Source organism: Dromiciops gliroides, chromosome 2 (assembly GCF_019393635.1).
Source record: "Dromiciops gliroides isolate mDroGli1 chromosome 2, mDroGli1.pri, whole genome shotgun sequence".
NCBI lineage: Eukaryota > Metazoa > Chordata > Mammalia > Microbiotheria > Microbiotheriidae > Dromiciops > Dromiciops gliroides.
The window spans coordinates 240781064-240806629 of record NC_057862.1 but is presented as its reverse complement, the minus strand read 5'-3'; the positions used below and the strand labels follow the sequence as shown (position 1 = coordinate 240806629).

Sequence of the window (25566 nt, the reverse complement as noted above, 5' to 3'; positions counted from 1 at the left end):
TTATTAACTTGCCAGAAATTTCCTAAGCTCTAATATGAATGTTCCCAAATGTTTCAGGAATGCTATAGAAAACAAATGAGATGTGTGGTCTAAGAAGGGATGTAAAATGTTCCATTGAGAAGATATAGCTGAATATAGAACATATTACATAAATGTGGATGGTTACAAAAGAAAAGTCTCTTAATTTCACCAGAAAATGTGCATTTTACTGGCTATTCTGGGTGTGCACAGGGCCAAATCTAATGGCTTTCTCTCATTCCTCATCCTTCTTTACCTCGCTGGTGTTTGAAATTGTTAAACAACACTTCCTCTGTGGGTTTTCATGACACTGATGTCTTGTGGTTGTCTGACGGCTCTTTCCTTTTATGATCATAGTCACTACATGCAGATGTCCCTCAAGACTCTGTATTAGGCCCTCTTCTCTTTTGCTTCTATATTATCCCACTAATGAATTGAACTCATCAGTCGCTTGGGTTCATGGCTCTGCAGGTGGTTCCCTAATGTCTCTCCAGAGTTGTAATCCTGCATTTGGATTGCCCTTTGAGCATCTCAAATTGAAAGTCTCATTAGCATTCATCATTCATTATTGACCAAAACAATTCATCTCCCCCATCTCCCCACCAACCCTCACCTCTTTCCATCTTTCTTAATACTGTTGAGGGTCTCACCATCCTTCCAGTAACCCAGCCTTGAAATCTCCATCTAATTCTTCAGTCTTCACTCAGTCATTACATTTTATCATGTATTCCCCACACTCTCACCCAACCATGTGCAGTGTTTGCCAAGTCCTAATCACTCTACCTTCACAGCATCACTTGTACATATCCCTGCCTCCCTACTCTCACAGCCACCACCTTGATGCTGTTAAAGCTAAAATTCTAGCTAGTCTGTCTAAAATATCTAATGAGTGGTCATCAATAAATTATAGGCTTTAGCAAGAGTTAGACTTTTAAGCATTTATTAAGGAGAATAAGAATTTGGTAAAGAGAGAAGGAAAGGCCTACATTCATCTATCTATTAAAGGGAGAGCGCATTTCTAGCTCCGCTCTCCGCCAGAGGTCCACACGAAAAGAGAGCCCCAATCAGAGTGCCAGGCTCCCCCTTGTTCCTACCCACAAGCAAATATCACTTCCTGATGCGAAAGAAAAGATCATGGTTCTTGCCCTCAAGACCTTCACTTCATGGCGGAGCTTTTCTACAGTAAATCTCCAGCAGTGGTGTCATTCCAATCGTTTACAATGCAGACCCTCATTACTTCACATTTAAGACTATTGCAATAGTTTCTTCCCCCCTATAAGCTACCCTCCATTTAGCTCCTGAAGTATTTTTCTGAAGCCCATGTTAACTCCCTTCTCATATACTCTAGCGACTCTAGGATCAAATATAAAATTCTCTGTTTGGCTTTTAAAGCCCTCATAACCTTGGTCCTTGCTACCTTTCTAAGTCTAGCTTATACTTTCTCTCCTCCACTTAACTGGAAGTATCCCATGCCTCTCGATCCCTGCTGTTCTCACACAAGTCATTCCATCCATCACTTCAATTCATGCATTTTCAGTCCTGACCCATTCTTGAATTCTGTCCTTCATTGGTACCATCCTGATTTCTGGAAGCCTGAGGTAAAAATACTGTCTTCTTCAGTTTCCTTAATGCTAATGTTTTCCCTCAATTGATTCTCTCCAATTTATCCTGCATAGATCTTGTTTGTAAATAATTGTTTTTTATGTTGTTGCCCATTAGGTTGTGAGTTTCTTGATGGCAGAGACTTTCTGCCTTTATTATACCTTACAAAGCACTTAAACACTTTGTATTGACTTGATACTGATCCCACAGATCCAGTAAGTTGTTAAGTCTTTTTCTTTCTGCCTTATAACATCTCTCATATGTTCCCTTCTCATATATAGCCATCAGCATATTACAGGCCACCATCACCTTCAATCGGGATAGATAAGTCGCTTTCTACCTGACCTCCCCCTATCAAGTCTCTTTCCTCAAATCTAGTCAGCGTGAACTGTTTTGCTTGCAGCTTTTTATGTTTTTATACTTGTGAGGCACATTAATAAACTAACCATAAATGTGTGGGGGTTTTTTTGTTTTTTGTTTTTCTTTAATTCCTTTGTCAAAGGTGATGCAAAGGTCCAGTAATATTTTTAGTGAGTTTTTCCACTGTCTTAGTTCATACCCCCCCCACCGAGGAAACTTAGGAAATATATATATATATTTCTTCTGCTTTAGGAATAAAGACACAGCTGCAGGTGAGCAATACCTTTTCTATAGGCAGTCTATAGAGATCCCTTGGTCATTTGTAGTTATGACCAAACAGGGGCTACCAGATTTGGCTCCTTCCTCAGCATGTGGAGTGGGTTTCCACTAGGGGATATCTGGTGGTGTTTCCCATCATGCTTTGTATCTTCTGGTTGTTGTTGTATATAATCTACTTTGCTACTGAAGAAAGGGGAATGCAGCCATTCTTTAACCTGATGTCAATGAATGTGTTTTCAAAACAGTATGTATATTTTGATCTTTGTAATTCACTTGATTTCCTTTATAATCCTCTCTGTTTAATCCATTTAAAAACATAAGTTTCCAGGCAGCTAGATGGCGCAGTGGTAAAGCACTGGCCCTGGATTCAGGAGTACCTGAGTTCAAATCCAGCCTCAGACACTTGACACTTACTAGCTGTGTCACCCTGGGCAAGTCACTTAACCCTCATTGCCCTGCAAAAACCAAACAAACAAACAAAAAAAACCATAAGCTTCACCTGACTTCTGAAGAATTTATGACCCAAAAAAGGTTAAGAACTCCTGGTCTAAGGTTTTTCTGGTCTGTCAGTTCCTTCATCATATTAGGCAGATTAGGCTTAATTAAATCAGGCAGATTCTCTTTGCTGCCCCTGCCAAAACTGGCTTCAAAAAAGTTTATCCAGGGAACAGGAATCCAGATATTCTTCATTTTCAAGAGAGTCTTATTGATCAACATCAGATTTAGGTATGATGACTACTAATTCTGATGTTCTCTCTCTATGATATCCAGTAGGAATGTTCCCCACCCAAGTCATTACTGCCTATTTGTTCAATACACTCAGTTTCTCAAGAATTAACACATGACCTAGTTGCAACTGAATGAGATTATTCCTGTCACCTTTGTCTATTACCAACCCCACCTGGGGTAGAAGACTGGAAAAAGGAAGAACAGGTGTTAATATTGTGTTTTTGATTGTCATGTTCATTTCTCAGCTGACAGATTTTAAAGTCAACTCATTCTCTATTTTAAAATAATTAAAATGAAAAAGCATCTAGCAGCCATTACTAAATGTTATTCTTTTAGTACCAGAAAATAGAATATCATACTATATATACTCTTAAACATTTTGTTTTTCAACCCTAAATTATATAAATACAAAACTATTTAGGCCTAGTTAAAGGGAAAAGTGATCAGTATCTAAAATTGTTCTTATGAATGAGTAAAAAAAGCATTATTAAGCATTTGCTATGTACTACACACTGTGTGATGTGCTGGAATTATAAATTTAAAAAAGCAAGACAGTCCTTGCCTTCTAGAAGCTTACTTTCTAACAGGCAAAGACAATAACATCCTCGAATTGCATTCCTTTATGCATATATTTAAAAATCATGCAGCTGATATATATCCAGATCTCTGAAAGAAGCTGAGTATTAGCTCTCCATCACTCTTATATCCCTGCAGTCTTTTTCTTTTATTTTCCTTGCCTTCCTGCCAATAAACATGATTAAATCTACCCTCTGCTATAACTTTTACTTGACTTTCCATCCTCTTTACTTAAGAATAATTACACTTATTTGCTGCCTTTTGTTTGCTACCTCTTCTCCATCACTTGTAGTCTAGCTTCGTATCTCATCATTTGACAGAGAACTACTCTCTCTGAGGGCTACAATGTCTTTTTAAAAAATTGTTGATAACTTTTTTGTTATATCACATGAATTTCCAAGTACAACAGATTTAACAAGAAGGAAAAAAAATCTGTTTTTCATGTTTGTTTTCATGTTACCTTCCACCATTAGACTGAGTGTTCTTTTGCCTTTCTTTGTATCCCTAGTGCTTAGCACAGTGCCTGGCACATAACAGGCACTTAAAAGCTTATTTGCCCAACTGAATAACATCGATCACTTCTGACAGCACATGTAAATGCTTCTTCACACTTGTAGTGATGGCAAGGAGATGCTTTTTCTCTACTCTTCTCCAGACCAAGACTGGTCCTTATAATTTCCAGTGGTTTAGTTTCATTTTATTGCTCTTTTCATTTATATTGTCTTAATCATTATGTATATTGTTTTTTCTTATTCTTATGTCATTTGACATTTGTTTTCTATGTCTTTCTGTCTCTGAAATCTTTATAGCCATACTTTTATAGCACACGTAAAATTAGCCTTTCTTTTGGGATTTCCTGGTAGAACATGCCTATTAGGACCTCTGACCAAAAGATCTGTTGGAAGTTTACCTCTCTACCAGTGAGAAAATAGTGTGCCTATTTCTCCATAGCCAAATCAGCACTGAGTTTTTGTTATTTATAACTGTCTTTGTCACCTCAATGGTCAAAAAGCAATACAGTTCTTTAATTGGAGGATTTGAAACCATTTTTGGATGATTTATTAACACTTGGGGGTTTGGTTCTTTTCATTGCTGCCTATTTGTATCCTTTGCCCGCTCATCTCAAAATTGGGAATAAGAATAATAATAATAGCAGCCTCCTCCCAGGGTTATTGTGAGAATCTAATGAGATAATAATTGTAAAGCGCTTAGCACAGGTGCCTGGCACATAGTAAACACTAATTATTATTAGCTATTATGATTATTATCTACTAAGAAATAGATCTAAATAGGATCTAATTCAGATTCCTCATAGATACTTTTTCCTTTAGAATATATATTTCCTGTGGATAAAACATAGAAAGAGAGTTTCTAAGTTCTACCTTTGATAACAGTGATTCACTAATTCCTATAAAAGGATAGGAAAAAGAATGATAGTTGTTGGTCTTAATGTGAGGGGGCAAAGAAGGCCAGTTAACAAGTATTTATTAGAACATTACTATGTACCAGGTTCTCTGCTGAGGATACAAATACAAACCAAAAGAAAAGTAATCCTGCCTGGGTACCTCCCATTCTCCTGGAGAAAATTATGTAATGAAAGCTGAAAAAAGGCCCAGGGAGAAGAAAGAAAAGGGAGATGGTACTTGCTCCAGGGGTCAAGATTGAGGAAGTCCTATGCAGATGGGACAGCTTTACAATCTTATACGGAGGTAAGACATTTTGTTTTGGGCCTCCTCCTTAAATTGGAAGAAGCCAGCCAGTCACAAGGCGAAGGCCTTATGGCAGAGGACACTTCCACTGTATTAAATGATTTCGAGCTATAGTGAACTTACGGGTAATGACAGGCAAATTCCTGTGAGATCAATCAACATGGAGTTTGTTCTGCAACTCCTTTTCCTGGTTACAATCTAGAAGAAAGCTTATTCACTTTTATGTTCTGAGATAGCAGTGAAAGACTGTTCATCTTATAATCAGTTTCTATCCATACCTTTGAGTAATCAAACAATAGAAATAAAATGTACACATCGACCCTGGTTTTCAGGGTTGGGAACTTTTCCAAGCATGATTTTGATTTCATCTCTGTGGTTACTCCAATACAACACTCCTACAGACCTCATTAGATAGTTTTTCATGTCACTGTTAACCAAAAAATTAATCCTATAAAGGCTGATTTTCTGGTGATTACCCTCTCTAGAACTAACTGTGAGAAGGGAGGAAGAAATTTAGTTCTTCAGTAAGACCTCTCCCATGGGGCTTTCCAATTTAAGAAGGTACTGGTACATCCCAGTGAAGCATCGTGGGTAGGACTTAGTGGATATGTGTTTTAGGATGTGATTTTTTTAATCAATCCTTTTAAAAATAATTTCAAGATAACAAAGATATAAAATTCTTTTGTACAGTGATATAGTTTTCTAATTTTTATTATGCTAAATGCAAATTTTTTATGTAGCGCTTTTTCATAGCATTAACTCAGTTCCTGGAAATTACTGAAAAGCATGAGAAAAAACTGAGTGGTTTATGAAGGTGTGGGGAGGGGAAAAAAAGGACAAACTTGTACTGAAGAGGGGCCATATTGCCAAGAAAATTCAACAAAATTTAGCAGCATCTTTTCTTCGGAGTTGAAGAATTGGGTTCAGTGTCTCCATATTATCATCTCTGTTAGGAATGGGCAGATATATAAAGCACAATTTTGAGAAATATGAATATGAGTACAGATTTTTTTCTGGTTAATTACCTTAGTTAAAAGAAGCTGAAAAACTTTAAGACAGATAAGTCAAAATTGACACTTTGCTTTTGAGATCTCTAAATGTGCTTGATCGGTGCAGATTTTAGTAGCAGGAAATTTAGGTAATACAGTTTCTCCCAAGGCAGGATCCATATAGGTGTCCTAACTTAGTTAATTGTTAATACTTACTTATAGACATGTGTAGTTGACCTTTTAAAAAAGTAAGCATCCACAAGGCATTTATTTCTCCATGATCTTACATATTAAGTATGAGTTGACTTATTCTGTTTTTTCCCCCAAATGACTTCATAATTCAGATTTTAGGGGGTGTGTGTGTGTGTGTGTGTGTGTGCGCACGTGTGTGTGTTTGTGTTTTCCCTTAGTATTTATATTTCTTCACACATAGATGTAGTGATTTACATTTTCTTCACACATAGATGGTAGTGATTTACATGCTCGGGGCTGAAACTTTTGGCGTAATATATCTTTACTTGAGAGTATCTTGCAAATATAATGGGAAATAATCAAGTAATATCTGTTTTTTTGATGAAGATTGAATGATTATTAGTGTTTTCATAAAAGCATTAGTCCCAATGATCATTGCAACTTTTAATATCTCAAGGATATGGATGAATGAGACAAAAGTCCAAAACAGAGTATGCCACAATTCCTACAATCTAATAAACGACCTCATACATTATACCACAGCTTAGTAAAAGTAATAGATTGTCATTTTGTTCTATTTCTTTAAGTATTTTTGCATCTAATATTAGACATTTGTGGGCAAATTTATTCTGAAACTCAGTCAGTCCTTTTAAGGGAAAGGACCTTGATTCCTTTCTTTTTTTTTTTTTTTTTTTTTTTTTTTTTTAGTGAGGCAATTGGGGTTAAGTGACTTGCCCAGGGTCACACAGCTAGTAAGTGTTAAGTGTCTGATGCCAGATTGGAACTCAGGTACTCCTGAATCCAGGGCCGGTGCTCTATCCACTGCGCCACCTAGCTGCCCCGATTTCTTTCTTGTAAAAGGTTGAAGTAGAGGATGTGTTAACAGGATTCTAAAGAGTATGTGAACTTTCCATAGAAACTTGGTTCTGCTATGCTATAGAAATGCTTTTTATATAGCCATCTATTGGTTAAAAGGTTGAAATGCTTCCTTATAGAATAAAAGAACATGATAAGCATTTCTTAGTCACCAGTAATTTACTAGTATTTTGAGATACATTAATGCTTCCTATTCAAATTAATTAATTTCATTTATTAAATGTCTTTTGTTTTTCTTGCAGCTGACTCAACTGGTACCCACTCTCTCTATACAACATACAAAGACTATGAAATTATGTTTCCACGTTTCTACTCTGCTGGCCATCTACACCTAACAACAAGCAACAGGTAGGGGATTGTTGCTATTTACATCTCCCACATTCCATTTCCCCCAAAAGCCTAAGTGGCAGAATTGCAAAATATCAAACCAGTTTAATGTTGCACCTGTCACAGCAGCAGGAAGCATTCTACTTGTGGAAGTAAGAAATGGCAAATGAGCTGAAAACAAATGAAGAGACAAATTCTAGTTAACAGCCACCGGGTAGCTTTTTGAATTAATTATTTGCCTTTCAACCCACGGGATTGAGGTTCATGAAATCGGAAGAGAACAAGTTGAAATAATGGTGATTAGATTCCTCTGCGGGGTTTCAAAGAACATGTAGATGTGGGTGGATGTTTCATCTCTAGAGCCTAAGTACAAAAGTCAAGACAATCTAATCCTTCTTAAGAGTGCAGAGCAGGTTTGAAGAGAAATAAAAATAAATGGGTAATGGAAACAACTCTGTGTTCTTTGTTCCAAGTATTCATCAGTAGACAACAGCGAACCTTCACTCCGAATCTAGTTGTGGGGGGAGGCACATGGTTGACTGTAAGCGATTTAAAATATATGGTATAAAAATTGAAATATAGAGATGTCATAGTCAAGATTCACCCTTTCAACAGATGATGTAAATACCAGCCATGGTCCAGTTTTACAAATAGATAAAAATACCATTTTTGTTAGCCAAGATACCCCTATCGCCCCACCTCCAACTCCTATTTAGCAGAAGGCAGTCTCACTACTGGATAAACTTTTATGTCAGCAGTATATAGTCAAGTTCTAAGATAATCTACCCTTCTTAATTTTAAATTTGATGAAATTTTTGGAACACATGCTTAGGATGTAATTTTAAAAATCAATCCAAGATAGCAAATTCCTGTTTGTTTTATAGAGTGATCCATTTTCTAATTTTTTTTATTGTGCTCTTTGTAAATCTGTTTCTTTTATGAAATGCCTTTTCATAGCCCTATCTCAGCTCCTAGAAACTATCACAGAGTGTTAGGAAAGCTGAGTGGTTTATAAAAGACAATTTGATACCAAAGGGGACTCATAATAAATAATAATTAGGTATTTATGATCACCAACATGTTCAGAAATAGACAAACCTGTTTAGTTCTTTGGTCAGAATGGTTTTGTGTATTTGTTTTATATTCAGTCCTATTTCTGAATACCACTGAGTAAAAAATAATGTGGGGGTGGGTAATGATGTATGAGACTTTCTGCTGTGGTTTGTTTGGGTGTTCGGAAGTGTCTGTTGTTTGAAATCAAAGTGTTATCAATGAATTATATTTAAGATAGATGTGTAGCCAAAATTGACTAAAATAGTATTGTTCTTTGCATGAAAAGCTCAATAGTTTTAAAATATTTAATCTAAATACTGTTATTCAGGGCCTTACTCTTAAGCAAAAAATTTTGAGAAGTAGGAATATTAGTGTTTATATAACAGTAGACAAATAGTGTTTTACAGTTTACATAGTACTTCTATTATAATGACTCTGAGACAGGTATTGTAAATATTATTTCCAGTTTGCAGGTTAAAAACTGAGGCTTATAGGGGTTTGTCATGGCCAGGATCACAGAGCACTGCTCAAGTTTTAGTTTTCTTTCTCTGAGTATTGTTCCTTCTAATCCATGCTGCCTGTTTAAGGTTCCATTTAATTTACAAAATCTTGTTTATAATTATTGATACCTTTTATACTTGATATTTTCTGAAAATATCTTTTCCTTTTCCCCTACCCTGCATGCTCCTCTTTGTAACATATTAAAAGGGGGGGGGGAAATAATTGAGTAAAACAACCATTTTTGAGATATCACAGTCCACACCCATAAATTCCCTACCTCTCCAATGAAGAGAAGGAGGGGCTTTTTTTTTTTAGCTTTTCACCAGGAACAAACATAATTGTTACAATTACCCATCATTTATTTCTCTTTTGTTTGTTTCTCTCCCCCCATTTAATTATTGAGCTCTTTGCATGTATTATTTTCCCTAGTTTTTACTTACTTATCCTTTTCAACGTATATGTCTTCTCATTTCCATTGTTTTATTTCTAACTAAAAGAACAAGGTGTTTGTAAGAGCCAGTTGGCAACTTTGAAAACAGAAAGTAACTTTTAACTTTTATTTAAATAAAGATAAAAGATTGTGTCCTATATGTCAGAGACTGTGGAGAAAAAGAGGATGATAGCAGTTAGTATTCAAAAGTATTCAAAAATAGAAGTGTGGCCTAATATATTAATAATGAGTTTTGCTGCATAAAAATAATTCTATACCAGGTATTTATACTGGCGCATTCCTAATTATTTTATGAAGTAAAAAGAATACTTTTGGGGAGGTTAGTTTCTGAAGGAATTTAGTCTTCAAAATGTCTTTGAAAGAATTTAATACTCTATTTAATTCTAAGTACTATCAAGTTGATAATTTTCTGTCTTTTATTAAGAGATAACATGTTCAATTATATATTTTCTAACATTACTATTTATATTCCAAGTAGATGCTTTTGATAAATGCTTGGTTAGCAGTGTAGTCAGGTATAAGAGAAAAAGGTTTTTTCTGCTCCTGATTACATTTCCTGTTTTGGCTATGTCAAAGTTAACAACTTTTTCTTCACTGTTGGGAAAAAAGAGTATTTGTTGTCCTTATTGATTTTTTCTTATATGGAAGAAAATATTTTTTAAGAGCATGTCATAAAAATGTTAATATTGGTTTCAATCAAGCCAGTATTCTTATTAGATTAGTACTTTAATTAAAGGGAGGAACTTATACTACAAATTATGTCAGGTAGCATTGGTTTGTTTCAACTTGTATTGAAATCCTTTCTCTGCTTGAAGGAATACAGTGATTTTTTATTTTTTATTTTTGTTTTCATTTCCTTTCTTAAATTAAAAAAAAATTAATAAAATTTTTTAAATTAAAAAAAAATCTAGTGACTTTTCAATATTTGAGGTATTTGGATCTTTTCAGTCTCCTAACTTTGAAATACATTTCCCCAGAATCCTGACTAACTCCAAGCTTCAAATCCATCCTACAAAGCTCATGTTCTCCCAATGGGCTCCAAATATAATTCACTGATAGTTTTGAGGTACTATTTGAATGCCTTTTTTAAGCAGAAGAAAATTGCTTTTAGCTACTGGTTGAAATAATAGGCAAGATAATATGAGATATGCTCTCTTTAGTTTCAATTCTTTTCTTTTTCAAGTATACCATATTGGGGATTACCTTTTTTGGTTTTAATTAAACATTTGAGGATTTTTTTTTCTTTTCTTTTTTAAGACCAACATTACAATAACCAAGCTATTCTTGGAGAGGCAGCAGTGGTAGAAAGAACAGTTAGTAAGAAGGACAATTTTTGAAACCTGGCCACTGGTTTTTTTGTTTTTGTTTTTTAACTATGAATGTTATCACATCAAAAAAAGACTTTTTGCTATGAAGCAGCTAATGGCCTTTTGAAGCAGTTTTCATCATAATTATAGGAACTATTTAAGCTTGAAATTTAGCCTACTTCAAAATTGTTATATCATTTCAGAATGTTATTAATTTCTACATCATTAGCTTGCACTGCTAAAACTGTATTTCAAATTACCCTAGCAAAAATTTTTCTTGATAAATCTAACTAAACCAGCATGTAAATTGCATTGTAATTACTTTAGCAGTTTTCATCATTAAAAATCTTCCCTCTACTAGTCTCTTCCTTATGTGAGAATTAAAGCTGTTGTTATGAAAAACTGGTATTTAAACATGCTGGGAGATTGTCTAATAATGTCCAGGATGGGCTTTTAAATTCCTGTGCATTCTATGAAAATGTCAGAATCTCCTCTCATTTCCTTTAATTTAGGAGAGAATAAAGCAAAAGAAAATTTTGACAGTAGCTTATTAGATTTCTTTAATGTTAGTAATTGATAATTAATTTATAAAATAAAAAAGAAAATGAAAAAAAGGATAACCTTGGTGAAAATATTTCCTGTTTTCTTTTTAGGCTCCTACGGAAGAGGCACATTGAAATGATATTGTAACGATAGTTTTCCAAGAACCTGGAGCACAGCCCTTCAGTCCAAAGAACATTCGTTCTCACTTCCAGCATGTTTTTGTCAGTGTCCGAGTTCACAATCCTGCACTGACAGTGTCTGTTACAGGTAGCTAGTACTACTGCATCAGTGAGGGGATGGAGAGGAAACTGCTAATGGTTGGACACAAGGTGTCCTTGTGCAGGCTTACTACTTGGAATGGGATATGCTTTTTCTTTAACTGTTCACTTGTACCATTAGCTAATGCTTGAATAACAAAACTCATTCTCAGATATAATCTGATGGCATCACTTTACTCTATATTTGTTGTTTGCACCTGCACTATCCCATTGGACATCCTTTTGGGGTATTATACTTCAGCCATACCATTGGTTTAACAATAGCTAAATTGTTCATACTGCTTAATTGTGTTTTGCTTTTAAAAAGTAGGAGAAAAGGGATAATACATAGAAGAGAAGTATTTTTAAAAATTAAAATAGGCCCAAAGCTCTCATGTAGACCTTTAAATTAATTTAAATTAGATTTTTGTAAGTTATATTCAAGGTGCTGTGTGGGGTATTTATAGTGGATATTGAACGGGATAGAGATGTCAGATATGACAAATGAGGGGAAATTAAACACTCTTGCATTTTGGACATTTTTTTCAAATCGTGTCGTCTTCTGAAGTGTGAAACTTTTAGCTTATCTTCTCCCTAAGCTTAACACTTTGGGCCCCTTGTTACTTTTTAAATAATAGCTATCCCCAAAATAGCCAGCTATTCAAAAATTGACAAAACAGAGTTGTGTCCTGGTGTAATTGGTTTTTTTGAGTCAAACCTGTGGTGCAAGGGACTTTCAAAACATTTATACCAAAGCAAAAATTATACAATAATTTCTCTTCCAAATTTCTATGTATTTATTTCTCATGATACATGTTTCCCTCAGTAGAATGAATGTATGTTTCTTGAGGCCAGGGGTTGTTTTGTTTTTGTCTATTTATCCTGAGCACCTCTTAGAAATGCTTATTAAATGTTTATTGAATTAAAAACATAAAATTATGATCTCTAGAGGTCTTGAGTTAATGTATTACAAACAATTATTCTGGGAGTTTAAAGGACAGAGAGGTCACTGTGGGCTTGCTCAGTTAGGAAAGAATTTGTGAGAGAAAGAAGACTTGAGTTGAATTTTGAAGTCTTTCCATTGGTAGAGAAGAAGGGGAAGAACATTCCTTTCAGTGCATGAATTCAGATCAGGGGAAGCAGGTGTGCCTAGAAATTCAGGTGCAGAAAATGAAGTCAGTATAAGGTTACAGATGTCATATTTATCAATTTTTCAGATGACCCACCATTGACAGGATTAGCTAAGAACCTTAGCTAACACACTAGGGACTAAATTAGGGATTACAAGTCCTACACAAGTAGTAAAGATGGGAGAAGCCAGAGGTGACTTAGCTAGGTCTAGATGTTTATATATATTTTTAAAAGCCCATTGGCAGCTGTATGTGTTTAAGCAGTATGCTGTGCAGCCAAAAGTATCACAGCAGCATCAGGTTGCATTAGTAAAAATAATGTCCCAAAATGTAGAATGATCATCATCCCATAGTCTAGATAAGTCAGCTCACATCTGAGTGTTGTATCTAGTTCAGAGAGCCACATTTTTAGAAAGGGCAATAGACAAAACTGAAATGTGCACCTAAAGAGAGGGCTTCAGAATATGAGGAAATTCAGAACTGTGCCGTATGAGGGGTGTTTTGAGAAACCTGAGGTTTTCAATCTAAAGAAGGGAAGACACAATGGAGGTGGAGGGTGTAAGTGCAGGGGTAGATAGAGATGATAAATGTCTTCAAAATATTTGAAGATTGTTCTGTGAACAGGAGGGAGACAGATTTCTTGTGTCTGGAAGGTGAGAGCTAGGAATAATCTATGCAAGTTTTGTTGGCCTTTGTCTAAAGATAATCTTTCAAAGCCTATCCAACAATAGAATAGGGTTAAGAAATAAGTTCCATATCTATTGTTGTGGATATTCCACAGTAGTAAGAATGATGATGCAGGGGGGCAGCTAGGTGGCGCAGTGGGATAGAGGCACCGGCCCTGATTCAGGATACCTAGTTTCAAATCCAGCCTCAGACACTAACACTTACTAGCTGTGTGACCCTGGGCAAGTCACTTAACCCCTAGTTGCCTCACTTAAAAAAAAAAAAAAAAAAGAATGATGAGGCAGTGGATACAGCACCAGCCTGGATTCAAGAGAACCTGAGGTTCAAATCCGGCCTCAGACACTTGGACACTTGACTACTGTGTGATCACTTAGCCCCATTGCCCCTGCAAAAACAAAATAAAACAAAAATGACTACTTGTTGGGAAATGTGTAAAAGAGAACACTTTTAGGTGTTTTTGACTATAAGAGCCTGTGATTCTTAATAATTTTTTTCTCAGCAATGCTGTGTGTAGGAAATTGAAGTATTACTACCCCTGGTCTCTCGCTTTCTCTCTTTTATCCCTTATTTAAAATATCTCCCCCATTGGCTACCCCAATACCTGAAATTCATGCATTGCCCGTTAATTACTGAAGACAGTAGTGGTTTTTGGAAGGACAAATTATCTGCCATCAACATTTTCCTTATGGTTAATTTGTTAGGCGGAGTCTTAAGGAATGGAACTAATGACAGCTTATATTAGGGAGGCTAGTAGGAAGAGTGGGAAATCAAGGGGAGTTTGTCTGGGAAAGTCATTCTGTATGCTTAAGGCATTGAGCCTTGGGTGGACAGTAGATGAACTGAAGCAAGGAAAGGGGCTCAACCAAGGGAGGTAGAAGGATACCCAAATGACTTAGGTTTCTCCATAATTTTAACTGGATTTTCTACGCTTTTATCACTAATTCCTGTTCTCAGTGTTAAAACGAGCTCAGTGGAAAGATCTATACTTGGACTTTTATTTTAAATATAATATTTGCTTTCAAATTTGTAATAGATTCCCCCAAGGTATAGTGCACTACCTCCCCAAAACCACCTTCTATTAATTTTGTGCATATTGTATATATACATATGTCTGTATCCACACACATTTCCATTCTTAAACTTAATTAAACATGCTTAATAAATATTTGCTTATTGATTGATGGAAATGAGATATTGCTATAACTCTGTGACAGCCTAGAACCCCTTTTTGTTAGCTACAGAAAGAAAGGAGTGAATATGGAATTTGGAACTATTTAATTCACTCTGAATTGGATAGCTGTCTGAATTTATCAACTGCCTGGAGAACAATTGTAATCCTTTTCCATGGGCAGGATTACTTCAGCTAGTTTTATATTATGTTTTGGATCCTGGGGAGGTTTCATACCATTGGGAGAAAACTTGAACTATTCCAATTGTCATTGACAAGTGGCTTCTGGGGGCAGCTAGGTGTCGAAGTGGATAGAGCACCAGCCTGGAGTCAGGAGGACCGTAAGTTCAAATCCGGGCCTCAAGACACTTGACACTTACTACTGTGTGACCCTGGGCAAGTCACTTAACCCCGATTGCCTCACCAAAAAAACCAAGTGGTTTCTTTTGACTTAAGTCACTTAACCAGCATCCTGTAACTGTCCCCAAACAGCTGAGAACACTAAGTAGCAAAACATGCCTTTGATCAGGCAGAAATGTATGTCATCAAGGCCTCATCCTAAAAGATCATAAAATTATATACCTAATGGAAATGCTGGGTTGAGGAAATTAGATAAAAGGTAGAGGAGAAGAGTGAATGCTTCTTGGTCCATTGGAAGGTCACTACATCTGCATTCCGAGGTCCTGGTCCAAAGTTTTGCCTATCTGGCTGACCTTAACAAACCAGGTATCTTAGTTTCCTCATCTCTAAAAATAGTACATTGGACTTGATGTCTAGGATGTCTTCATTTCTGACATGATGAGGGTATTTTAGATATGAGAAATAGCCTGGGTAAAGGGCATGGATATGGAGTGTCAAATGTGAGGAAGAGAAAGGCTTTCTTGAAGGTGTAGGACTTCAGAAAAAGTGTATTATAAGTATATTATAACTTAAAAAAAAAAAAAGTGTATTATAACTTAAGGTAGGTCAAAGCCAAATTGTGAGGACTTCATGCCAAGGAGAAGAAAGTTTCTATTCCATCATTAAGGGAATAGATAGAATAAAAGGGAAATGGGAAGGTGTTGAGGGTTAGGGGACTAGGGGCTCCAAAGGTGAAACAGTATAAATGAAGTGTTAGTGCCCCACCTATGTAATGGGGTTATTCTGAACCTATTCCAAATAGGTTCTTTAAAATCTCAAGCACTCTGATAAATATTAGTTTTTTATTATAATAAGTGATGTCTTCTGTCATAATAACCTTCAGGTCATCATGAGAAGCTTAAATTATGGGCATCATGTTTAGATCATTAGACTTCGGGTCAATGAAAACCTTTTTCAGATCCTGCCTCAACCTTTCCCGGCTGTGATTTTGAGCAAGTCACTTAATCTCTGTTAATTACTGAAGACCGTAATCCCATAAAGTTTCCTCATATAAAATAAGGATGATAAAAACACCTACCTTCTTGGGTTATTGTGGGGATAGTATGATACTTTATACAAAAAGTGCTTTGTAAACCTTATAAAGTGCTTATATAAATATTAGTTACTGATATTAGTATTACTACGACAATGATTACTACTATTTTTTAGAAAGCTTTGGGGGCAGCTAGGTGGCTCAGTGGATAAAGCACCGGCCCTGGATTCAGAACTACCTGAGTTCAAATCCAACCTCAGACACTTGACACTTACTAGCTGTGTGACCCTGGGCAAGTCACTTAACGCCCCCCCCCCCCCGCCCCCCATCATCCCGCCAAAAAGAAAAAGGAAAGCATTGCATATTTCCATCATATGTGATTAAAGTATACTTTTCAAAAAAAAAAAAAGAAGAGATAAATTTCTATTATCTGGACTATTTATTTGTATAGAACAGTTTATTCCTCAGCTGGATAAATTAGGTTTTACTGTAGTTGATAAAGAAATAAAGATCGATAAAACCTAAGAGCATATTACGTAATCTAGAGTAATAGAAACCTTGTCAAGTAGATGTCTTTGGGAGTGAGAGTGATTGTAATTAGCACAATAGAAGCATCATTTACAGACTAATAAAATGCCTGAAACAAGGTCCCTGAAGTAGAATCAGAATTGGTTGGGACCTCAAATTCCTCTTTTATAATTTGAGATTCAGATAGATAAAATGCCATCCCCATGCTCGCACATTACACTATGTTAATAGCAGATCCAGAACTAGAACCCACTTCTCCAAATTCCAGTTTCCGTGGTTTTCCTATTTGACCCAGACAAGGCATAATTATCATGAATTGTGAATGGGTAGTGTCTGGAATAATGAAATATACTGACATCAGAAACTTTGAAAGTCAAATTAGTCTCATTATGTAGAACTGGTTTCTCTTGCCTTCCAAATTCCAAATAACAGATATTCCACAATACCATAAAATTATGTTATTTCTCTAGAAAAATTTCTAGATCCTCTACATTTTCTTGCTGAATTTATTTTTTATGTAAGAAGCTGAGTCTGGTATTAACTCCCTACAATAATGAATCCTAGATAATCATATGCTAAAAGCTCAGTTTTTATCTTACTTTTATTATAGACATTATAATTATTGTTAGGTTTTCATTATATGAAATAACTATATTTTTCTAATGTTCTGCCTAATAACAAATAGACTTTAGAAAGCCATAGAATTTGGAGACTTTAGAACCAGATAGCTAGATAATTTCTATGTTAGTGGGACCTCCTTAGTATTTTGTTTTATATTTTTTTAAAATAAAATCACATCTGCTTCCTAGAGGGAAAAATAAATTGGTAAGGAGAGGATAAGATTATTAATTTCAAATAAGAGATATCAAACCATTCTCTGTGCTAGAGTTTTATCTTATTTATCCTGGAAACCTAGATTAGAATGTTTTATACATGAATTTTTAAATGGTCAGAATCATGGAATTTTAGGGACTAGAAGGGACCATTGATATTACCAATTACATTTCTTTTATTTTACAGTTAAGGAGACTAAAACTTAAAGACTTTAATTCAAAGCACTGTGCCTAAGTAGGCATTTGATTTACAACAAAAAGAACATTTTTTTTTCTAAATGCATGAACAAAGAAGGAAAAAAAAAAAGGATTGACCACCACTGCTCAGGGCAAAAATACTTGACTCTTATTTTTCTTCTGTTCTCTGTGAGAATAATCTTTGTACTAGAAATGACAGGACAAAAATAGCTAATGGGGAGTAGAAGACTAAGGAAAAATAAATAGACAATAAGAGAGACCCTAACAATCCTTAATGACTCCAAGTCATTAGCCTCAAAACTGGCAGATGGATTGTTGAGACCCAGCTAGTCATCTTTGAGACATTGTAGAGAATGTAAAAGAAGCCCTGGACTAGAGAAAGACAAATGTCTTTATTTTCAAAAAAGGGAAAAGAGTGAAATATATAAACCACATTCAAATGAACTTCAGTTCTGGGGGAAATTCTAGCACATTGTTTTAACATGTAGACAAGGAACTGATGATCATCAACATAGTTCCCATCAAGAGCAAGTCATCACAAGCTAAGTTCATATACTACAGATAGAATTTGTTTGGCTTTTTTTTTTTTTGGTGAGGCAATTGGGGTTAAGTGACTTGCCCAGGGTCACACAGCTAATAAGTGTCAAGTGTCTGAGGCCGGATTTGAACTCAGGTACTCCTGAATCCAGGGCCGGTGCTCTATCCACTGCGCCACCTAGCTGCCCCTCTGTTTGGCATTTGACAAAAGTCTTTCTTGCTATTCTTTTGTACAAGATAGAGAGATATGAGATAGATGATGGTACAGTTAGGTAGATTTAGAATTGGTTGACTGGCCTCATGTACAGAGTAGTTATTAATGAATATAAAATGAACTTTTAGGATGTTTTTAGTGGAGTGTGCCAGGGATCTGTCCTTAGCCAACACTGTTGTGTTTTTTTTACAAGTATCTCATTTGAGCCTTACAGATTGTATACTTATAAAATTTGCATATAACCCAAAGCTGAGAGAAATAGTTGATACATCAGATGATGGAATTTGAATCCAAAAGAGATTTCTTTAAGCTGGACTATTGGGCTGAATCCTATTAAATTTCAATTAGGAAAATAAAAGTTTTATACTTTATAAGTTCAAGTGTGGTTAGCAGTTTTTCTGAAAAAGATCTTGGTTGTTTTAATGGAGTGCAAGCTCAACTTGAAGTGACACTATCAAGTTCAGCCATGAAATTTATATAATCTAAGTCCACATTAAAAGAGGTCTAAGGGCAGCTAGGTGGCGCAGTGGATAGAACACCGGCCCTGGTTTCAGAGTACCTGAGTTCAAATCCAGCCTCAGACCTTGACACTTACTAGCTGTGTGACCCTGGGCAAGTCACTTAACCCCAATTGCCTCACTTAAAAAAAAAAAAAAAGAGGTCTAGTATGTAGAATTAGGAAGATAGCAGTCCCACTGTGCTCTGCCTTGGCTAAACTATATTTGGAATATTATCTTCATTCCATGTTTGTTAGTTCAGTCGTTTTTCGGTCATGTCAAACTCTTTGTGACCCCATTTGGGGTTTTCTTGGCAAAGATACTGAAGTGGTTTTTCATCTATTCAGAGAAAAAACAACAACTGAATAATACTTATACTTTTCTCCATTGTAAAGGGTCCTTTTAAAATTATTATTATTATTTTTGGTGAGGCAATTGGGGTTAAGTGACTTGCCTAGGGTCACACAGCTAGTAAGTGTTGTTTGAGGTCAGATTTGAACTCAGGTCCTCCTGACTTCAGGGCCAATACTCTATCCACTGCGCCACCTAGCTGCCCCATGAAGGGTCTTTTTAATTCCAGACCACAACTGGTAAAGTATTTTGAATGCTTAGAGATAGCATGTAAGTATAATTAATAGACCCTTTTCTAAACCTGTGACCCATAAAGCTTAAAATTAAGATTAAGGTTTGCTAATATGCATTGTAGTATGGTGCCAGGGACATCCTTATTTATACTGAAGTGCTGATCCTCATTTACCATCTTTATATGTGGAATATTCATTTTCTAAAAGTCAAAGCCACAGTTACCTAAAGCAGATCTTTAAACAATTTAAAATATTCAAATATATATTTTATGTAACATATAATTTATATACAAATATATGTGCATGTCTTTGTATAAATGCATACACATGTTTGTATATATACACATATAAAGCATAAACATTTACAATCTCTATTTGAAATAGAAATCTGAAAACTGGAAATTGCTTATACAGCCACAGTAATCCATCGAGTTTCTAAAAAAAACCCCACAATTGTTATGGCAGGTGAATACTTGACTAGATTTTGAGTAAAGTGTAAAGATGTTTTACTTTATTAGGTCAGTGATTCCAGACATCTAAAATAAGACCTTGATGAGAGAATAAATGAGGTCTTAGGACAAGATATACAGCTTTGGTTTTCTTTGTGTAAGGAATGTATAAGGAAGGCAATTTTATTTTAGATAATTTCATTGCCATTTCTTCTCCATTGGCAGTCCAATTATTTTTTCCTTTTCCAATAGCCTTTTTAAAAAAAAAAAAAAAAAGAAAAAGTACCTAGTATTTATTTCCTGTTGTAATTGGTATCGATTTGTGATTCTTCTTCATGTCCATTTCTTAGGCACTATTGCATTTCAAGGAGATAAAACCAAAACCAGACTCTAGTAAATCAGACTGTCCTAAGGGCAATGGGTAAAGCAAATCATTTTTCTTACCAATAAAGCTTTTTTAGACCAGTCACAATGGAAACAGAAAATTTGAACAAAATTATGCAATGTCAAAAACTTTTAAATCCTTGTTTTTAAGAAATAATTAAAGTTAAGAAATAATTAAAAGTAAATCAATATGTTTTAATTAGTTATTAGGCCTTCCTGATAAGTTATTTTATTTTTTAGCCTCCCACAAATTTTGCCATTTTACTTTATGTGGCTTTTGCTATTCTAGGTTAAAGTACATTTTATCAATTTTTCTTTTTAAAAAGTTTATTGAAACTTGCAGTCATTTATGCATACACACATAAACTTAACCTTCCTTGTAACAAAGAAAAAGTAGACAACTATTTATTTTTTTTTGAAAAGTAGAATGCCAAGTATAGTATCCATGTAAGTGCTACACTTATACTTCAAGTATATATCATGCATACATACATACACCACACCATACACTCACACACACTTGGGGTATCTCATTACAAGTAACAATATCTCCCCATATAAATAGCCACTATATTCTCAAAATTTAATCTTTTAAGCAAAATACCACAAATGTTTCTTATATTTCTTTTAATTTACTTTTCGATGAAGGAAGGAGCCTCATTTTAAGAAGACTGTAGAGTGAGAAATAAAACTTCACACCCTGATACTATTGGGAAATATCCTTAGATTAGATGCAATTTTTGTTCTTGTATTAAGCAGAATTATCTCTGTATTATCTCTGGTAGAAAAGTGCATAAAAAGCATTGTGATGTAGTAGATAGGGAACCAGTCTCAAAACCAAGGAGACCTGAGTTAAAATCCTATCTCTGACAAGACCAAGGGATCCCCTCAGGGCTCTAGGCAACTCTCTTAAGATTACAAGTTGCAGAGTAGATGTCAATCTTCATTAATAATAGTTTTCTCATCTGAGAGACCTCTATGTACCAATGAAATCATGGCGCCTGTTCCTCTCCCAATATATGACTTGTAATCTGGTAAGAAATTAAAACATCAGTCATTGTAAGTGTGCTCTTATTTATTTAAGCCATTTGAAATTAAAACTTTAATAATATTGACAAAACCTTTTTTCTCTTTTGTTTGCTTTTCTTTCAGTGTGGCTGTAACCAGGTCCAGAGATGTGCCATCTTTTGGGCCACAATACCCAAAGGAGTCACTTCCCTAAGTCAAATGTGTCAGGGACTCTCCTTTTGGCCAAAGTATTAATGCGGAGAATGCTGCTCATAAGTCTGAGAAGTTCCGTGCCATGGCTACCCGGACCCGCCAGGAGTACCTAAAAGATCTGGCAGAGAAGAATGTAACCAATACTCCCATTGATCCTTCTGGCAAATTCCCCTTTATTTCTCTTGCCTCCAAAAAAAAAGAGAAATCCAAGCCTTATCCTGGAGCAGAGTTCAGTAGCATGGGTGCCATGTGTGGAGTGTCCATGCTAAAGACTACAATAAGGCAATGGAAATAGACTGCCTTCTGGGCATCTCTAATGAGTTTATCGTCCTCATTGAACAAGAAACAAAGAGTGTGGTATTCAATTGTTCCTGCAGGGATGTAATAGGGTGGACTTCAACTGACACCAGCATCAAAATCTTCTATGAGAGAGGGGAATGTGTTTCTGTGGAGAGCTTTAATAACAGCAGTGAGGATATCAAAGAGATTGTCAAAAGGTTACAGGTGAGTCCCTTCTCTTCTATATGAGTTGGTGAAATTTTGCATGAAGTAAAGCTCTGCCTACAGTCAGATGAAATTACTAAAGCTCACACTGTTATTAGCTTCTCCAAGAACTGCAGAATGATGTGAAGAAGAGAACCTCATTTACTCAAATGCTTATTTTTTAGAAGGAAAAAAATGAATAGGATAAGTGGGCAGGATGTATTTATCATTTATCATGTGTTGTTTTGGTTGTTAGAGAATGGTCATATAATGGGGCATCTGCCTGCTGCCTTGAACTCTTACTATCTACCATCAACAGGCATGATCGTTAAATTTTCAGCGAAGATAATGAGGCCCCCTTTTTTGAGTAGCTGGTATATATTCCAGTGCTTAATGAACATAGATGAACTAAAAGATAAATTACTCTTCAGATAGTTAACAATATACAGGAATGGGGCAGCTAGGTGGAGCAGTGGATAGAGCACCAGCCCTGGAGTCAGGAGTACCTGAATTCAAATCGGGCCTCAGACACTTAACACTTACTAGCTGTGTGACCCTGGGCAAGTCAATTAACCCCAATTGCCTCACTAAAAAAAATAAATAAACAAAAAATAAAAACACACACACAATATACAGGAATGATCATCTCGATTATAACTTATGTTTACGTTATTTTTTTTTTCTCTCAGCTGAGTCCCTTAACATTATTCCACTCACTTCCTTAAAAATGGTATCTGTTCTTTCTATCTCTAGTTTGTGACTAAAGGATGTGAGTCAGTGGAGATGACATTGCGGAGAAATGGGCTCGGACAGCTTGGCTTCCATGTGAACTATGAGGGTATTGTGGCAGATGTAGAACCCTATGGCTATGCCTGGCAGGCAGGACTGAGGCAAGGCAGCCGCCTGGTGGAAATCTGTAAAGTGGCTGTTGCCACCCTAAGCCATGAGCAAATGATTGACCTTCTGAGAACATCAGTCACAGTGAAAGTGGTCATTATACCACCCCATGATGATTGTACCCCAAGAAGGTAAGTCAGAGGGAATAGCACAGCACCCATGGCTTTGTTTTTAGAGCAAAGATAATCGCACCTCTTTTTAGGAGAATTAAATGATAGAGATCAGGAAAACAGTGTAAAACAGGACAACACTATAAAAACAACTTTGAAAGGTATCTGAACTATGATTGGTACGGTACAATGACCATTTATGGTTGGGGGTGGGGAGGGAAGGCCAGCGGGGAGTGTAGGGCATAAGTGTATATAGCTGTACACATTTGTGACAAGAAATTTACTTTATATTTATATATATAGGGTGGGGGGATGAGAAGGGGAGAACATAGATTTCTGTTAATTTTCAAAAAATAAATGGGGGGTAGGGCCGCTGGGTGTCACAGCACTGGCCCTGGAGTCAAATTTGGCCTCTGGGGTGTGTGTGTGTGTGTGTGTGTGTGTGTGTGTGTGTGTGTGTGTGTGTGTGTGTGTGTGTGTGTGTGTGTGTGTGTGTGGCAATTTTATTTAAGTGACTTGCCCTGGGTCACACAGCTAGGAAGTGTTAAGTGTCTGAGGCCGGATTTGAACTCAGGTCCTCCTGAATCCAGGGCCGATGCTCTATTCACTGTGACACCTAGCTTGCCCCAGCCTCAGATTTACCAGCTGTCTGACCCAGGGCAAATCACTTAACCTCAATTGTCTTCCTCCTACCCCCAAATAGATGAGAGGTGATACAGATAAGAAATGTTGCATGAACTTTCAGGTGAGGGTCACTGTATTATGTTTTATTCAAAACAAGAGAATTCTCCCAAAGTGAGAGTAATCTGTAAATGTTTGTAATGTAAAAACTAACATCAGCAAACCTAAAAGTGGAAAGAGACAGAGATAGACAGACACCCTCTCTGAAGACAAAGGAACCTGGGGAAGTCACTTGACTTTAAGCCAGAGGTGTCAGATCCCAACAAGTAGTTTCACACCCTGCAAAGCTCTCAAGTACTGCCTCTGAACTTCATAAAAATGTTGTTTCTATTTGAATTTGATCCCACTACTTTAGGCATCTCCATCAGACTGTAAGGTGCCAGCTTGCATTGATAGAGTGAGTTGTCTCACCTGGGCATTCCCTGTGCCCATGAAATGTCATGTCCAGCCCCTCCCCCTATTCTGAGCACAACTAAGCTTTGGGGTGCAGTACTAGAAACTGAGGGCAGGAGAAATTGGAATGATGACTTTGGGAAAATTCCCAGCCTTTATGCCTTAAGACCGTAAAGTAGCTGTTGTATGGGAATCTGACCTAATTCATCCTTGAGTCCTCAGTCTCCTGTGAAATGATCCGTGAAGATAACACACTTTGAATGTATAATTTTAAAACATTCAGAATACTGTCAGAGATAATTGTACGTCTCATTATTGCCTTCCATCACTGTCTAAAAGTAAAAAAAGGTTATTCTGGCCCAGCTCTTCACCATGGAGAGTCGGACTTGCCTCCTCCATCTCATATAATCCAATTTTTTTCATCAGCCAGCAGCATTGGCTCACAATCAGCTGATCTCTGGCTCCTTCACAGGTGTCAAGCACTATTCCTATGAGGGGTACCTTAGAGTAAGGATTCGGAACCTGGGGATTTGTGAACTCGTTTTTGTTTCTTCTCATGTTTTGGTAACTGAATTTCAGTTATCAGATTGGTTTCAGTTGTAATCCTACACACTTTGTTTTATACATTTAAAATATTCTGAGAAAGGATCTATAGGGTTCATCCGTCTGCCAAGTAGGGCAATGAGGTTAAATGAAAAAAGTGAAGACCACCCTGCCTTAGATTTTGTGCCTCCGTAACACAACCTAGTAAATTTTTTTTTTCCAGGCAATGGGGGTTAAGTGACTTGCCCAGGGTCACACAGCTAGTTAAGTGTCAAGTGTCTAAGGCTGGATTTGAACTCAGGTACTCCTGAAATCAGGGCCGGTGTTTTAACCACTGCGCCATCAAGCTGCCCGCCCCACCCCCCCTTGTGTTAATTTTTAAGTCAACTTCACATCCTCTTAAAAAGAGGCTTCTTGAATTTAAAAAAAAAAATTAATCAACCCTCTTTTGCTATGGGTTCCTTTGACTTCGTCAGAGGTTTATTTTTATTTTGTAACCTCTTATTTTCAAAATCTATTATTTTAGAAATTTTTCTGTACCAGAGCTTTTTAACCTTTTTTGTACCATGGATCCCTTTGTCAAACCTGTGAAGCCCCATTCTCAGTATGTTTTTAAATTCATAAAATAAAATGCTTACTATTACAAAGGCATCTAAAGGTTAGTAAAAATTTTAAAAAAAATTTTTTTCATCCAAGTTTGTAGGTACCCCAAAATCTATCCATTATCCTCTTGGGGAGGAGTATCTATGGATTCCAGTTTAAAAACCTCTGACTTTGATGACTTTGTCATCTTTTGCCCTTCTAAATTCAAGGCAATATTCCAAGTTTTCTTTTTCTCCATGAAACATCAACCCTATATCTGTCACA

General features: G+C 36.1%; 1 protein-coding gene across 1 annotated transcript in view; it reads left to right on the top strand.

Annotated features, from left to right (window-relative positions):
• SIPA1L1 (signal induced proliferation associated 1 like 1) overlaps positions 1-25566 on the top strand; it is a 381936-nt gene that overhangs the window by 260982 nt on the left and 95388 nt on the right. The window contains 8 exon segments of the mRNA XM_043981815.1: positions 7573-7678; positions 10955-10960; positions 11623-11642; positions 11645-11752; positions 11755-11779; positions 21524-21837; positions 21840-22096; positions 22829-23103. Of these exon segments, the coding sequence (XP_043837750.1) occupies positions 7573-7678; positions 10955-10960; positions 11623-11642; positions 11645-11752; positions 11755-11779; positions 21524-21837; positions 21840-22096; positions 22829-23103 (1111 nt within the window).